This window comes from Martes martes (assembly GCF_963455335.1).
Source record: "Martes martes genome assembly, chromosome: 7".
NCBI lineage: Eukaryota > Metazoa > Chordata > Mammalia > Carnivora > Mustelidae > Martes > Martes martes.
In genome coordinates this window covers 116,197,161-116,212,209 of record NC_137894.1, presented here as the reverse complement: position 1 = coordinate 116,212,209, position 15,049 = coordinate 116,197,161, and the positions used below count along the sequence as shown (strand labels likewise).

General features: G+C 46.8%; 1 protein-coding gene across 2 annotated transcripts in view; it reads right to left on the bottom strand.

The window, feature by feature from the left end:
- The window catches only part of TTC7B (tetratricopeptide repeat domain 7B), a 248,850-nt gene that overhangs the window by 94,652 nt on the left and 139,149 nt on the right, over positions 1-15,049 (bottom strand). For both annotated transcript variants that reach the window (XM_080807351.1, XM_080807352.1), the window contains exons 10-13: positions 8,936-9,019; positions 7,846-7,950; positions 5,904-6,021; positions 3,799-3,856 (exon numbers count right to left, since the gene is read on the bottom strand). In XM_080807351.1, the coding sequence (XP_080663477.1) occupies positions 3,799-3,856; positions 5,904-6,021; positions 7,846-7,950; positions 8,936-9,019 (365 nt within the window). The remainder of the gene's footprint in view (positions 1-3,798; positions 3,857-5,903; positions 6,022-7,845; positions 7,951-8,935; positions 9,020-15,049) is intronic.

Here is a 15,049-nt window from a genome sequence, read left to right as displayed (position 1 = left end):
GCCCCTCTGCACATGGATTTGAAGCAGCCTCATAAAGCCTATTCCCATACAGTGAGGACCTGGTGAAGCTGCTAGGAGAAAGCCAGAGACCTAAAAATGGCACCACAGGGACACTCACAAAAGCACTTCCCTTGTCAAAGCACCTCCATATCCATTAAGTCAATTTCTCTTCTATAAGGAAAGAAAGAATTATTAGATTGCTGGCTCACTGACGTTGCCCATCTATCCATCCACTTACTCCCATTCATTCACCTACCCAAGTAACCCATCCATCCATCTATCCCTCCATCCATCTATCCATCTATCCACTCATTCTTCATCCATCTATCTACCCTAGACACCCATCCATCAACTCATTCACCCATCCACCCATCTGCCCACCCATCTATTCATCTATCCACCTGCCCAAGTCACCCATCCATCCATCCATCTACTCATCCACCTATCCATGCACTCATCCATCTATCCATCCACTCAACCATCCACCCAACCATCTATCCATCCACCTACCACTAATCCATCCATCCACCCTAGTCATGCATTCATCTACCCATCCATGCATCTACCCATGCATCACATTATGCAGTATGTACTGTGATGCCAGTACTTTCTCCAGCCACTGGGGAGGCTGAAGATGAAAGAATAATTCAAGTGCCCTTCCTTCAGGAGCTCCCCCCATCCCACAGAGGGGGAGACCCAAAGTGATCATTACAGTGCAGTGGGAACACGCCCTGAGAGGTATGCCAGGCTGTTACTGAAAAGCATGGACTGGCCTCCCAGACCACCCAGCTAAAACTCAACATGCACTGAGGTCACACCAGTGCTTCCCTAGACTCTGGTTCCAACATCCTCTAGAACTGAACCAAGAATATAGAGAAGACTGGCCAATTTGATCCTGGCCCATAAGACACATACCTTGTAACAATAATAACTACAGTTTATAAGGCATCTACTATTAACCATCCTGTCTAAGAGCATCCAGCTGAAAAGGTAAAGCCAGAAGTGAAATCTGGAGGCCTGGCCTCCCTACCACATCACTCTGCTGTCTTGTTCAGTCAGTTTTTGAGGTCCCTTTAGTCCTGATTCTAGTGGGTATGATGACATCAGTGTGTTATTAAGAAAAAAAAATATAAACCTGATGAAAGCTATTACTCAGGAGTTCACACATAGGATGACCAACTTGTCCCAGTTTGCCTAGGACTGTCCTGGTTTTAGCATGGAAAAGCCCACATTCTGGGAAACTGCCCAGTTCCTGGCAAACCGGGATAGTTGGTCACTCCATGCCCACAAAACATACCACATTAACTTAAACTCAAGCTCAGAGGGAGAGAGAAAAAAGAATGAGATTGGACACGCTGGGCCACTTTGTATGGCAAACACGAATGACACCATGTCCCCTCTTCTTTGTGGAGCAGCCTAGATTTCTGCACATGGTCGGGGGAGGGGGGTGAAGTTCCTGAAACATGCTTTCTACTCTTTGCAGGCTTGTTTTTCTCTGGAGGATGTGAGAGCCCTTCAGATCAGCTGTACACCTTCAGAAAGCTTTGCAGACAACACTGTTTTTCTTCGTGACACTTCTGTACCAGGCAAATGAGCTGGTTCAGTTGCCTGGGCTGAGTGTATGAGTCAGCAAACAGCTGAGGGTCTCAAGATTAAGACGTAGTCATGCATCTGGTATGTTTTCAAAAATCGCCTCTTTGGGTCTACTAGAGAGCAAATCTTTCTGAGTTCTGACTCCAGTGATAATTGAGTTAATTTTCACGTGCTGTAACTATAACCCCATCCCTTTCCCTTTTTAAAGCAGGCTTCATGCCCAATGTGGGGCTCCGAGATCAAGAGTCCCATGCCCCCCAGACTAAGCCAGCCAGGGCCCCCCACCTCATCCTTTCTGAGTCACACCGCTTTCTCTTTAAACAAAAAATAGTCAAACGATAGTAGACAATAGAATTGTGGAGAGAAGATTTATAATGCACAGCAAATAAGTACTTCTCCGCCAAGTGGTTTTTAAATACCTGCTTACATTTAAGAAATAATACAGATCATTCTTACTTACTTCAAATCATTCCGTTATAGATTTAAGTCTACAGTGTACCAGAATGGTTCCAGTTAATGAATGTATTTGAAAAAAATAATTTTATTCCTTTGGAAAATATTATTTATTTTCCACAAATACTAATTTAGGTTAGCCTTCCTCAAGATGGTCACGTAGGTAAGCAGAATTTCATTACTCTTTATTCCCATGAACTAATATTTTTTTAAAAACCTCTATGAATTGAAACCTAAGTAAAAAAGGAACAGAAAGGAATTTCAGGCCAATGGAATGGCTGTTATGTAACACGAAGTTACGAATTCTGGCAGCTCAAGGCAGACCACCACCATGGCTGTTTTTAGAGAGCTGGTAAGATGTGCTGATTTAAGAAAAGTGAAACAGATGTGATGACCACTTTCGTAGGCATCCATGTGTGGGTTTGACAAACTAGGACTAGAGGACATAAAACTCCAAATCATTTGAAATGGAAATGCTTCTACACTCCATGCTGGAGAACGTTAACAAAAGCTTAGCACAGAGACAGAAGGTCTGTTGGCAGATGTCAACTGGTACTTTGTGCCATTAGCCAGTCGGGGCGGGACTGGCAAAGTGAAGAAGCCATCAGCAAGCCTGCTAGGAAACAAAATGAAACAGAGACGAAAGTCTCCCAGTCACTGAAGCCAAGTCATGATGATTTCATGAGAAAAGGGAAGTGTGCATGGTGACAAATGTGCAGGCAATCCCCGTTCGAAGGAAAGAAATTGAACGAAGGTGATTAGGTATTGAGAGGGCCTCATGAAATTTTTAGGTAAGTAACTAAGTTTCTAACTAAGTAACTAACTCCAAGAAGTCAGTGCGACTCAGATATATTCAAGGTGGCAGGATCAATACCCATTCAAGATTTGACATCATGGGGCTATACTTTCAGGCAATGATTTGTTGGGGTGATTTATTACACATGCAGTAAGAAACAAAATTAGGGCAGCATGGTATAGTAGGGACAAGGAGAGCTTGAGTGGGAGTCAGGAGACCGTGATTCTATCCTGACCTCAATAGCTGTGTGACTCTGGTAACTGTTTTTCTGTCCTGTGCATCTCGGTCCCTTACCTGCAGAAGATGCACCACTGTCTGCGTTAACTGTCCTGAGGATCAGGCCTGAGAAGGAGTGGAAAAGAGCCCTCAGGCACTCTCTAATTACAAAGCCCTCTCCTAATATCCTGAAGATCATAATGATGGAGACAATCATAAGGTTTATGGAGCACGGTGGGCGTGCAGGGTCCTGAGATTTGCTGGCCTGCCATTAACCAGTATTTTAGAAACATTACCCAGTGTTTTAGAAACTAATAATATAGCATTTCAGAAACTGTCCTAAAAACTGGCTTTTTTCATTCTGTCATATAAAAATCTGCAGCATGACATGTAAAACAAAAGCTAGCAAAGAACGATCCCTCTTCTAGGCGAGGACAGTTGCCTTTAAGAAAAGGAATCAGCTCCCTAGACATCCAGAGTACCCATCTTCTTAGAGCTGAAATCATTTGATTAGGAATGAACAACACGTGCCCAAATGTAGGTAAACAGAGTAAGAGTGCGGATTACACGGCAACAAGTCAGACAGCAAGTTTTGATACTGTATGTTCAGTGCACAAGATGAAAGACTCCTGGGGGGAAAATACTGTTTACATAATCTTTATAAATATCTCTTCTTTTTATACTTATCATACTTTGGTGTCATTATGAACAGCCGAGTGAAAAGATGAACTCCCACTCACCTCTGAAATGCAAGAAGCGCCTTTCTCTGTAGGACCTCCTGCATCCCTCGCAAAGAAGCTAAGAAAAGTGTTCAATTAGTCAGTGGCATGGAAGATCAGGGAGTTTTTGACAAACATGAAGCTCATCATAAAACCTATACATTCAACTGGAACAAAAGCAACATGCTTGTGGCCCCTGCATGCCTGCAGAGGTGCAGGCACCGGGCAATGAAGCCCAGGCTGACCCCAGACATGCGCACTTGATGGGCATAGTGATGGAGCCATGCCGAGGGGAGAGTGTGAGTTGGCAGGTGACCTTGATGCCTGACGCATGGGGCGCTGTTGTCAGAAGGCCAGCTGGGAACTCTAGAGGGTGCAAGCATGTGGCTTCTGGGTAAGGACTGCCTCTATGGGGTGGTACGGAAGATTCCAGCACCAACGGTGTTGACTAGAGATGGCCTTCAGAGGTCCTTCCGGCACTAAGAAGCTATGACACTGAGCCAAGGGAACTAGCCTGATGCTATAAAAGGCCCGTTTAAGTCACACTGGACAATGGCCAGGACCTTTAATACCTTGATGTAAACACAAGGGAGAGACCAGGCAAAGCCAACACTGACACTAGAAAATCAGCTGGAAAGTGTGAGGCCATCTTGCCGAGAGCCCATGTGTTCCCTGTAGGGAGCATGTGAAAGATGGCGCCCTTCGGGTCTGTCAGGGGAACTACAAGGTACTTTTTACTGGGGCAAGAGCAAAAGTCCTGGAGGAACTCTTGTGGGTGGAACTGAAGAGGCCCTCTTGAACATCGTCGCGGGCCAGATCCCTTCCTGCCACCACACTGGGAACGGAGGACGGCTGTCCGCAAGTGCCAGATGTGGCTATCACCACAGCGAACTCAGAATAACAGGGACGAAGTTAGAGGGAACCTCAGGTGACCCTACTGAGCCATGAATGCAAGATGAGGATCAGCTAGGCCGAGCCGCTCTCCCAAAGCTACAGGGCGCGTGAGAGGTGGGTTCAAACTTGGAATTGATAGGGATAAACACAGGGCATTACACTCCCGCCTCACTGAAAGTCTACTACAGTTAAAGCAAGGTGCTGGCAGGTGTCTGCTAGCATACTGCGTGTGCGTGAAAAATTAGCCAAAATGCCATTATTGAGAATCAACTGATATGCGAAACCTCTTTAAGTTCTCGGATTATTTTAGGGCAGATGAAAGAAGGCTTTGGGGTAATCTGTAAAATTAAGTATAGCAAAACCATAAAAAAGAAAAAGAAAATGAATACTATAAAAATCAGGAGAGCATTTTCTCTTAGGAGTCCTGTGACTGGCAGGGGGCACATGCAAAGTTCCCCAGGGGGTGGAGATTACAAAGATATTTGCTGTATCCTAATTCATTAATTATACACGGGTTTTTGAAATTTTTTTGTATTCATATTATATTTAACAGTGAAATGCTGAAGAAATATTAAGAGTTCAGGAAAATAATTAATCAATTTATACTTCCTGCAAACACATAATGGAAAACTTCATGAAGGATACAAAGCATAATTAAGATTTTTTAAAAATAGCCAGAGTCCGCAAGGTCTATGTACATCCCAAATGCATGTCACCGCATGCGTGTTCGGTAAGTTGCCACACAGCATGTGTAAACATCTGTGAATTTAAATGTACCAATAGAGAAGGGGCATCCTGAGCAATCAAGGGAAGCTGCCTGGAGGAGGCTGGCCCTAAACTCTTCCACATTCCAGTGCCTGAGATCCAATATCTCCTCATGTAGGGACAGCCCCACCAAGTGCCGGGGTGGACGCAGGTGCAGGCTGGGTGGGGGGAACCATCTCTCAAGGGCCCCCTCACCTTCACCTCATGGCAGATGCCCTGCACCTGCAAGTTGGGCACTGTGCACCGCCAGCACATGCACCTTGGCCCCCAGGACCTTCATCTCTGCTCTCCGACTCTCCAGCCAGTTTGAGCAGAAAGGACAGCAGCCACAGGTTCCCACATGATGGCATGCCTGAGTGACCCAAAATACGTGGCCTCCTGCGACAGTCCTCTCTGGGGACTGTGGGAACCCTGCAGTGCAGACTTAAGCTCCCAGATCTCACGGGGGGCGGGGGGATGTCTCTCACCATCAGTGGCCTGCAGACTGTACGTAAGCCCCAGAGCTAAGTAGCCTTTGGCCTTGAACTCTGACGTTTTCTCTCCCGCATCTACGACAGTTTTGGCAAACTTCTCAGCCTCTTCCAACTGAAAAACCAGACAAGTTAAAAAACAACAACGACCTGCAGAATTTCTAACATGAGTTCCCATAAGCATCTGCTGCCAAAAACAGATTTCTGATGAGTCACTGTGAAAATCACTCCCAAATCTTTCGACTCCACTGCGGCGATTCCGTTTTCTTTCTTTGAGTCTCTCCGACAGTCCTCAGGGTTCCCACCTTGCCTTTTTTCTTTAACGTTTTCCTTACTGCTTTTTTACCTTCTTTTCCAAAGTCATTTTCATTCTTGGTGGGGGGGGGGGGTCCTATCTTTTTTATTTCTATTTTTTACTAATTGATTTTGGTTAGGTATTCAGTCAATTTTATATATATTTAAAATAAAGTCTTTGAAACTTTTTGTGTCTGGGTCCTTCCTTTTTTTTTTTTTTTTTTAGAACGACAAAAAGAATACATTTAGGCTTGGATTCTCTTTTCTACAAGCTGTTAACATGTTCAGAACTCCCGTCTATTTATTTTACAATGCACATCACATGGACCTCGTGCCAGCAGATTCCAATGAGAAAATGTGCACCTGTAAACTACACCCACAATAAATTCTTTGGCATAATTCATTAGAAGCCAAAATAATAAGATTCATTCCTTCAAAATATGGCCAACAGTAAGGTCCCTGAAGCTGGGTAAGAGTATCCAGGAGTTCATTATATACTCTTTACTTTGGTAGAGTTTGGAAATTTTAATAATAAAAATGTAAAATAGATAAACAGAAAAAGTCTGTTAGGCTCATCTTTAAGAAAAAAAAAGAGTCTGTTTATTTTTGGTCTTAGAGAGATCTATGTGACAGTCACGAACAATGCCATAGCTGGAAGGAGCGCGACAAAGTTCATGGCTGGAAATTGGCATTTTCAAAGCTGCAGGGTCTGGCCCGCTCCCCGGCCTGCGGCTGGAGCCCGCCTGCATTGTTCCCTCACCAGTGGCACCAAATGTTTGAATCCTGCACGGACCACACGACACCTTCACAGCTGTGAGAGTCAGGTGAGAACCTGCTCTTTCAAAATGTCTTTTTCCTTCTACATTTCCCCCAGTCCAACTGAGCAGAAGTAGAACACTTTCTCACAAGGCTTCCTTTTGTCTCGCTGGGTGAGGAAAAGTGGAAAAAAAACAGGCAGCAAGGACCGTAATGGTGAAGACCCTTAGCAAGGCACTATGGTCTTTTGAGCAAAATCTTCTTGTAATTAATCTTTTTTTTTCCCCTTATAATTAATCTTGATGTGAAGTTAAAGAAAAGAAATGAAAACTGGATCGCATGTGGTAATTACGTGTACCACCACCTCAGCGGTTAGTGGAGGCTTTTCTATTTTCTTCTTCAATGGTGCATTTTTGAGATACTGGAACTGTTACAAAGTGGACTAGCCCCCAGTTCATATCTGAACAAGACTATCTGAAGAGGAAAGCCTACGTGAAGGAAGAGGAATGAGCATGGTTGGCTTACACAGGAGCTGAAGGAGAGGGTGACTGTGCTTTATAGAAGAACTCAGCCTTGCTAAGAGTGAGTCATTCGGTGACATAAAGCTTTTCAGTCCCGCACCCCCAGCATCTACAGCAAGACTTACGTGAGTATGAATTCTAATTCTACTCTATCAATTCAACTTTTGAAGCACATTCCCATGGGGATCTCAGGAACATGATTCCCGTCAGTCCTAGGATGGGTTGGGGAGGCCTGAGGGGGTCTGGGGGCCGTGCCTCTGAACAGCCATGTTTTTATGTAGCTGAAGGATTGCTCTTTTCTCTCAGTGCCTTGAGGTGGGAAAGGCTGGCAGTCCTGCCTGTGAGCGCAGGGCCCCAGCCCTACTCACCCAGTGAAGGGAGCCCATGCACAACTTCGCGGCGAGGAGCGGGATGGTGGCGTCGTCAGGCTTCAGACGGATACACTCTTTCAGCACCTTCACGGCCCGTGCAGACTTGGCAAAAGGAGATTATTTCGGTGAAACTCAGAAGTTTTTGACGGAACCAAACACTAAGGCCTTCCCTGAGGGGTTCTGGTTGGGAAACCTGTTAATGAGGTTTTTCAACCTTGAGCCCAAGCTGAAGATGGTGACAACCAGGGCGTGGGGCTCTTGAGGGACTGGGGAGTGAATTGTGGTTAGAACAAGCAGAGGTGCTTCCCTGGAATCACCCTTATTTTCTCCCTTACTTGTGTAGCCATTGTAAAAATAAGAAGAAAAAAAAAAGACAGGGAAGGCTTAAGTTACTATGAAACATAGACTATATAATTTTAGAGCACTCTATACTAAATTTCTGTCTCCACTTGGCCCAAATAATCTCCTATCTCAGACTTAATAAGCCACTAAATGGTCCGAATTAACAAGAAGTACAATGGCTCCTCCCTTTATTGAGTATGTACTACGTAGGGGGCCCTGTTCCACGCATGTTATGGGTATTACCTCATTTACCTAGAAAGGTTCTGTGAGGGAGGTGCTGGGATGTCTCCACTTTGCTGAGAGGACCTGGAGGCCAGTGACCTGGCCTGGGTCAAGGCCTCAACCCCAGCAGCTGGACTCCACAGAGCGTGGGCTTCTAACCAGTATCATATGCTACCTGATGTGATATGTTGCTAATGATCACTAATGGCCTCCTCCTCCGGGAATACATTTATGCTCTCAAATAAGTGAAAGGGTCTGTGTGAAGAACCAGCCTTGGTTTAAGCCTGTCTTCATATGACAAAGTTACCAGGGCCAGAAAAAGGCAAATATATTTGATTTTTTTCTTCTCTATGGCATGTCCATGCTGGCTCCCAAATCACTAAATTTGATCGCTCTTTTGTAAATGACCACAGGACAGCTTCCGATAGTTGGTTTAGACTTCTCCAAGGCCTCATATCACCCCTTGGAATTCCGGGACGTGAACACTGACAGGGAGGATGGCGCCTCCCAGGGGGCGACTCACTTTTCCCGCAGCCATGAGAGACAGAGCAAACTGGTACCAGAGCTGGAACTCCTCGAAGGCAAACTTCATGGCTCTTTCCAAGCACTGATGGGAGAGAAGAACAAAGGCAGACATCTGAGAACCGCCAGGGTCACAAGTGGACGAGTGTGGTTTTGCGTCTCTGCACATTAAGTCCTACAAAACCTAAGCATTCCCTTGGAAGCTTAAAACAGAATCCTCCAGGACCATCCACAGTTGACTAGAACACAATCCTGGGTCTCACGTGCTTTCTCATCCAGGACAAAGAAGGAGGCAGGGACACAAACACAAGGCCTAGAGGGACAAGTGCCCCAAGCATGCGAAAGTAATCACAGGATTCAGAAATGGCATCCTGGAAAAATGCTCCTTGAACTGGGCCTTGATTAATGAGAAAGAAAAAAAAAAATGCAGCTATGATTTGGAAGGGGGGTTATGAACAGACACGTGGGGGTGACGGGGTACGCTCTGACTTGAGGACGGCAGGTGGTCCAGTATGAACCTAGCTTAGGGCACATGGGCAGGAATTGGTGGAATCAGGCTGCAAGCGGGGTGTGGGCTGGGCCCATGTCATTGAGTCTGACATGGCAGCGCCGTTTCAAGGATATCCCATCTCCCTCCTCCATCCCAGCTTTGGTTCTCTTTCCTCTGCGTTCCTCAAGCTTTTAACTGTACATTAATGTCACTGTCCTTACTCTTCCTGCCCCAGTCCAGTCATATCCCACTATGAGGAACGGTCAAGGGCAGAAATCCTGACTTCTCTGGCCCCTCCGTGCTGGGGGGGGTGGGGGGCGGGTAATCCACAAACACACTCCACTCTGTGTCAGTGAGGAGCTTCTGGCTTCGGCACAGAGTGATAATGATCACATCAGAGCTTAGGAAGTTCACTGCGGGGCCAGGGGAGGGCTGTGCTATCAGAATGGAGACAGACCAGGAATAAGGTACATAGAATGGTCCAGGGACCTAAGAACCAAGAAATGTATCTGAGTTAGAAGCACAAAGAAAGGCCACCCAAGGAAGGGGTGGCTGGTGAGGTGTAGGGACGAAGGAGGCCTCCAAAGTCTCTGGGACCAAACTCCTGGCAGAAAAGACCCTTCTGTATGCACGTGTGCGTATGTGTGTGTTTATGAGAAAGAGAAATTTTTAAAAAAGATTTTATTTATTTATTTGAGAGAGAGAGAATGAGAAAGAGAGAGCAAGAGAGGAGAGAGGTCAGCGGGAGAAGTAGACTCCCTGCTGAGCAGGGAGCCTGATGTGGGACTCGATTCAGGGACTCCAAGATCATGACCTGAGCTGAAGGCAGTCGCTTAACCAACTGAGCCACCCAGGTGCCCGAAAGAGAAAATTTTTAGAATAAAAGGAGAATGTGGAAGAAAGGATTTTTTTTTTTTTTTTATTAATGAGCTTGGTAAGGAACATGGTGGGCTTGAGGTGTCACATGGGTGACTTACTAGAGATAATCAGAGACGATCTGGGGACTTCAGAGAAGATCTAACAAAAGACATACCTTTAGCTGAGAGAAAGTAAAGGCATAAATAAATGGAAACACATCAGTACTACTCAAAGAGGTCTATGTATTCAACACAATCAATCCCTATCAAAATCCCAATGGCATTTTTTTTACAGAAATAGAAAAACCTGTCCTAAAGTTCACGGAATCTCAAGGAACTCCAAATGGCCAAAATAATCTTCAAAAAGAACAGAGCTGGAGGACTCACACTTCCTCATTCCAGAGCTTACTACAAAGCTACAACAATCAAAACAGCATGGTACTAGCATAAAGACAGACCCCAAAGAATGAAAAGCAGGGGCCCAAACAGGGAACTGTTTATCGGTATTCGTAGCTGCATTATTCACACAGCTAATACATGGAAGGGACCTAAGTGTCCATCAAAGGATAAATAGATACACAAATTGTGATGTTAACACATAATAGAATATGATCTAGCCTTAAATTGATTTATTATTTTAAAGATTGATTCATTTATTTTAGAGAGAGAAAGAGAACACACGCGAGTAGGGCAAGGGGAGACAAGCACATTCCCCACTGAGCGGTGGGCATGACGCAAGGCTCGATCCCAGGACCCCAAGATCATGACCTGAGCCAAAACCAAGAGTTGGACGTCTGACCAGCTGAGACACCCAGGTGCCCCTATCTAGCCTTAAATTAAAAAGGAAGGTAATTCCGACATACGCTACAACATGGACAGACCTTGAGTAGGTGACGCTCAGTGAAGTAAGTCAGTCACAAAAAGACAAATGTGTGATTCCACTTGTATGAGGTACTTAGAGCAGTCAAAATTAAGAGACAGAGAGCAGGATTTGGGGGGAGCGCCGGGGCGGGGGAGTAAGCGTTTCATGGGGACAGAATTCTACCTTTAAAAGATGGAAAGCGTTCTGGGAATGTATGGTGCTGAGGACTGCACCACACTGAGGGGGTATTCAAGGTCACCGAACTGCGAACTTGAAAACGGTGAAGGTGGTGAGATATGTATTTTACCACAAGAAAAATAACTGGGGAAAAAGTACATTCGAGAAAACAGCTGACACCCTTGGAAGAGGTCGGAGGACGTGAGAGGAGTGCTCGCAGGGAGGGCAGCTGGGGCGGGACCTCAGGAAGCATCTCAACTTCGGGGCCAGGAAAGGAGACGCAGGTGGGGTTTCAGGGTGGAGACGACGAGAGGGTCAGGGCTCTGGAGGCCCAGAGGCCCCGGACCAGGCAGTGGGTGACCCAGCTCTGGGAGCACAGTTCTGGGGTGCGCTGGAGGGTGCCCCCTGAGGAGCAGAGAAAAGAAGGGTGAGTGGTGAAGCACACGCCTGTGGAAGGAAGATCAGAGACTTACCATGGAGGCAACCTAAGACGAAGGAGCAGAAAAGGCCCCCAGTGGAAGGCCTTCTCTTCAGAAGGCAGGCTCTAGAAGATGAAGAGGAGAGCCCTGTCCTAGATGTCCAACCCAGCCACTGTCTTCCCGGCAAAGATGGGATGAAGTGGGTGTAGGAGCAGAGAAATGGAATAGAGCTGGGGGTTTTCAGAAAAGCTTTAAACAACAACTCCCTCAGGGGACAGAATGCAGACATCAGGGTCACCTTGGGGATTGGGGTGTCAGGCACTGGCATCTGCAGCACGGGGCTGCCAGTTCTCCCCATGATGCTCTGTGGCCGGCCCCGGGCAGGGAGTGAAAATGGAAGTCTCAGGATTAATGGACAGACACACAGGGAGGGGCAGGGGGCTGGGGGATATAGGAGCCACAGACAGGGTGACAGACTGTAGGAAATGATGAAGGTGGAGTGAGGAGGTAGGATAGGATTTGGGGTGGTATTTACCTAGAAGGTTCCAGCAAATTGTATGCTAGCTGGTTTACTGGGGAAACCTGCCCTAACAGAAATATATTAAAAAGTGAAGTAGTTAGCATTTAACACGTACCACCTATATGTTTAGTGATGGTACAGGACAGGCATCTGTAGATCCCATGCAAGACAAACACTTGGAGCCTCATTTTGATCACACTGGCAATGTGCTTAGCCCAAATCTGTGGACATGTAACTTCACTGTGGGTGATGTGATGTCAGCAAAAGCCGCTGGGCGAGCCTTCAGCAGGGGTGTCTAAGAGGAGGACGGTCCCAACTGGCACACACCTGCCCTCAGCCCTGGCCCTCCCACCCGGGACGCACATTTGGTGCTGGAGGTGGGGACACCAGTAATGGTGGGAGCATGAGGACGGAACCCACTCTCTAGAATGACTGAGCAGAAGGAGAGAAAGCACTGGGTCCCTGAGGCCATGATGTGCTGTGGCTGTGACTCCAGCCTCTCGCCAGACTTGCTGTCATGGGGGAGAAATTCACTCCTACTTGGTTAAGTCACTGAGAGTTGATTTTGTTAATTACATCTGGCTACACCTCTCACTAACACAGGCGCCAAACAGCAGAGCTGGGATCTGAACTTGACCCCAGGGCCCTCTTAACAGCTCTACTATACTGATAAGAACAGGAAGCCCTTAAGAAGCCCTCACTGTGCCTTTAAGAAGCACCTTGGGAGTGAAAACTAAAGCTTCTTGTTGAAAAGATCAAGTAGGCAAGATGGGCAGAGGGGAGACCTGATCTAGGTGTGGGGTGCGATGGGCTGGCAAGACGTGGGGGAGGACGGGTGCTACAGAGAGAGCCTCAAGTGATGAAAAGCCAACAGCACTTGGAAACTGAGTCGGGGGATGAGGGGTGGTGGGGGAGGAGGAACCAGGAATCCGGATCATGTTGCTGGAATCAGGCAAAGGAGCCAGTGCGTGGAGAAGGACGCAGAGGACATAAAAAATGAGGTTTGTCCTAACAGCTCTACATAACCAGCTCACTGCAATAGGACCACTAAGTACTTAAATATATACACAGAAACATTTAAATGTTTAAACACTTTCCTTCTTCCTATTGCTAGAAGGAATGACAAATATCAACTGTTTTCCCAATAAACAGAAGGAGCTCAGTCGCTGAAACAGCCTGTCCTGAATCAGAAAGCTAGATGTTACAAATGAGTGTGCACCCTTATTTTCTTTTGTGCCAAAGGCTAACATACTCATTACACAGTCACGGAAAAACACTGGAAGCCTAATTGGTATACAGCTCTGTTCCATGTTCTATCAGTCATGGCACCAGGAAAACAGCAGTTCTCCTGAAGAGCAGATCCAGAGAATCTTGGGGATATGAGAGAACATAAGAAACATCCAACTGAGGTCCCCAAAGGAAAGGACATTTGTCATTTTGGATTCCTCTCACCTCAAAACTCTTGTAGTGGGAGTCGGGGAGTGGTGGGGGGTATGCCCTAGATAGAAGGAAAGCAGCCTCTCCAACGGCCAGTAATGAAGCCTTGAAAGAAGGAACCAGGAGGGTGTCACGTGACCCAAGCACAGCCAATCAGACCCTCCTTCGAGAGCTCTGCACGGGGAGCCAGGAGGGGTGGGGACTGGGATGTCATTTCCAGTGGCAAGGCCTGGGGGCCCGAAGAGCACCAGGGTGGGTGGAGGCCCTTGAGCCAGGCGTGTCCTCCCAAACTGGGCCAGGGTCCTTGCCTTCTTCATTTCTGCCCACGCCCATTCTTCAGCCTTCTGTGGATCCTATGAGCAGTACACATGGACGAATGCCTTTTCTGCTTGAGTGAGCGAGTCGGGTTCTGCTACCTACAGCCAAGGCCCTGAAGGTACCCCCAAGCCTATACTTCAGGCTCTTATAATCAGCTCCTGCCTCCTAGCCCCCAAGTAGTCGTACTGTTTTGTCATAGCCGTCTGAATGGACTAAGACAACAAGCCTTTGGATAACACTATGAAGCCAGGGACAGGAACTATCTTTCTTTTTTTTTCTTTCTTATTTATTCATTTGGGAGAGAGTGAGAGAGACTGAACAGGGGGAAGGGTCAGAGGGCGGGGGAGAAGCAGACTCCCCGCTGAGCAAGGAGCCCCACACAGGGCTTAATCCCAGGATCAAGGGGTCCGTCCCTGGGATCATGACCTGAGCTGAAGGCAGACGCTCAACTGACTGAACCACCCAGGTGGCCCACCAGGAGTCATTTTAATTGCTTTACAACAACAGCCCCATTGCTTGTCCTAACAACTCTACAAGGACAAGTAGGCACTGTTATGGTCCTCCATTTACAGGTGGGGAAACTGAGCACAGACTACAGTCTGGGCTCCCCCGCATGACTACGTGGGGTCTCAGTGTATTGTTGGAAGGGCAGGACCTGAATCTGGGCAGTGTGGTTCCAGAGTAGGAGCTCTGAACCATAGCACTCTGCTGCCTCTGCGACTTTAATTACACACATGCCACTCTCACTGAACTCATCAGGCCCACTCGTGCTGCGTAAAGCAAAGTATAGCTAACTAAAAGGCCCCTAAAAATGCCGCATGTTCCTTGAACTATTTTGAAGATTCAGTAATATTTTTTACTGCTAATGGGGCATAGCCTCTTTGGGATCCTTGAGGCTACGAAGCACTGAGGCCTTTCCAGGTTGCAGAATTTTCGAGAAACCTCACAGACCCCATGAAACCCACCAGCACCACAGGCGATATCAAAGGCACCAAAGTTCTATCAGTCAGGCACTTCCCCTCTGCTGCCTCGTCT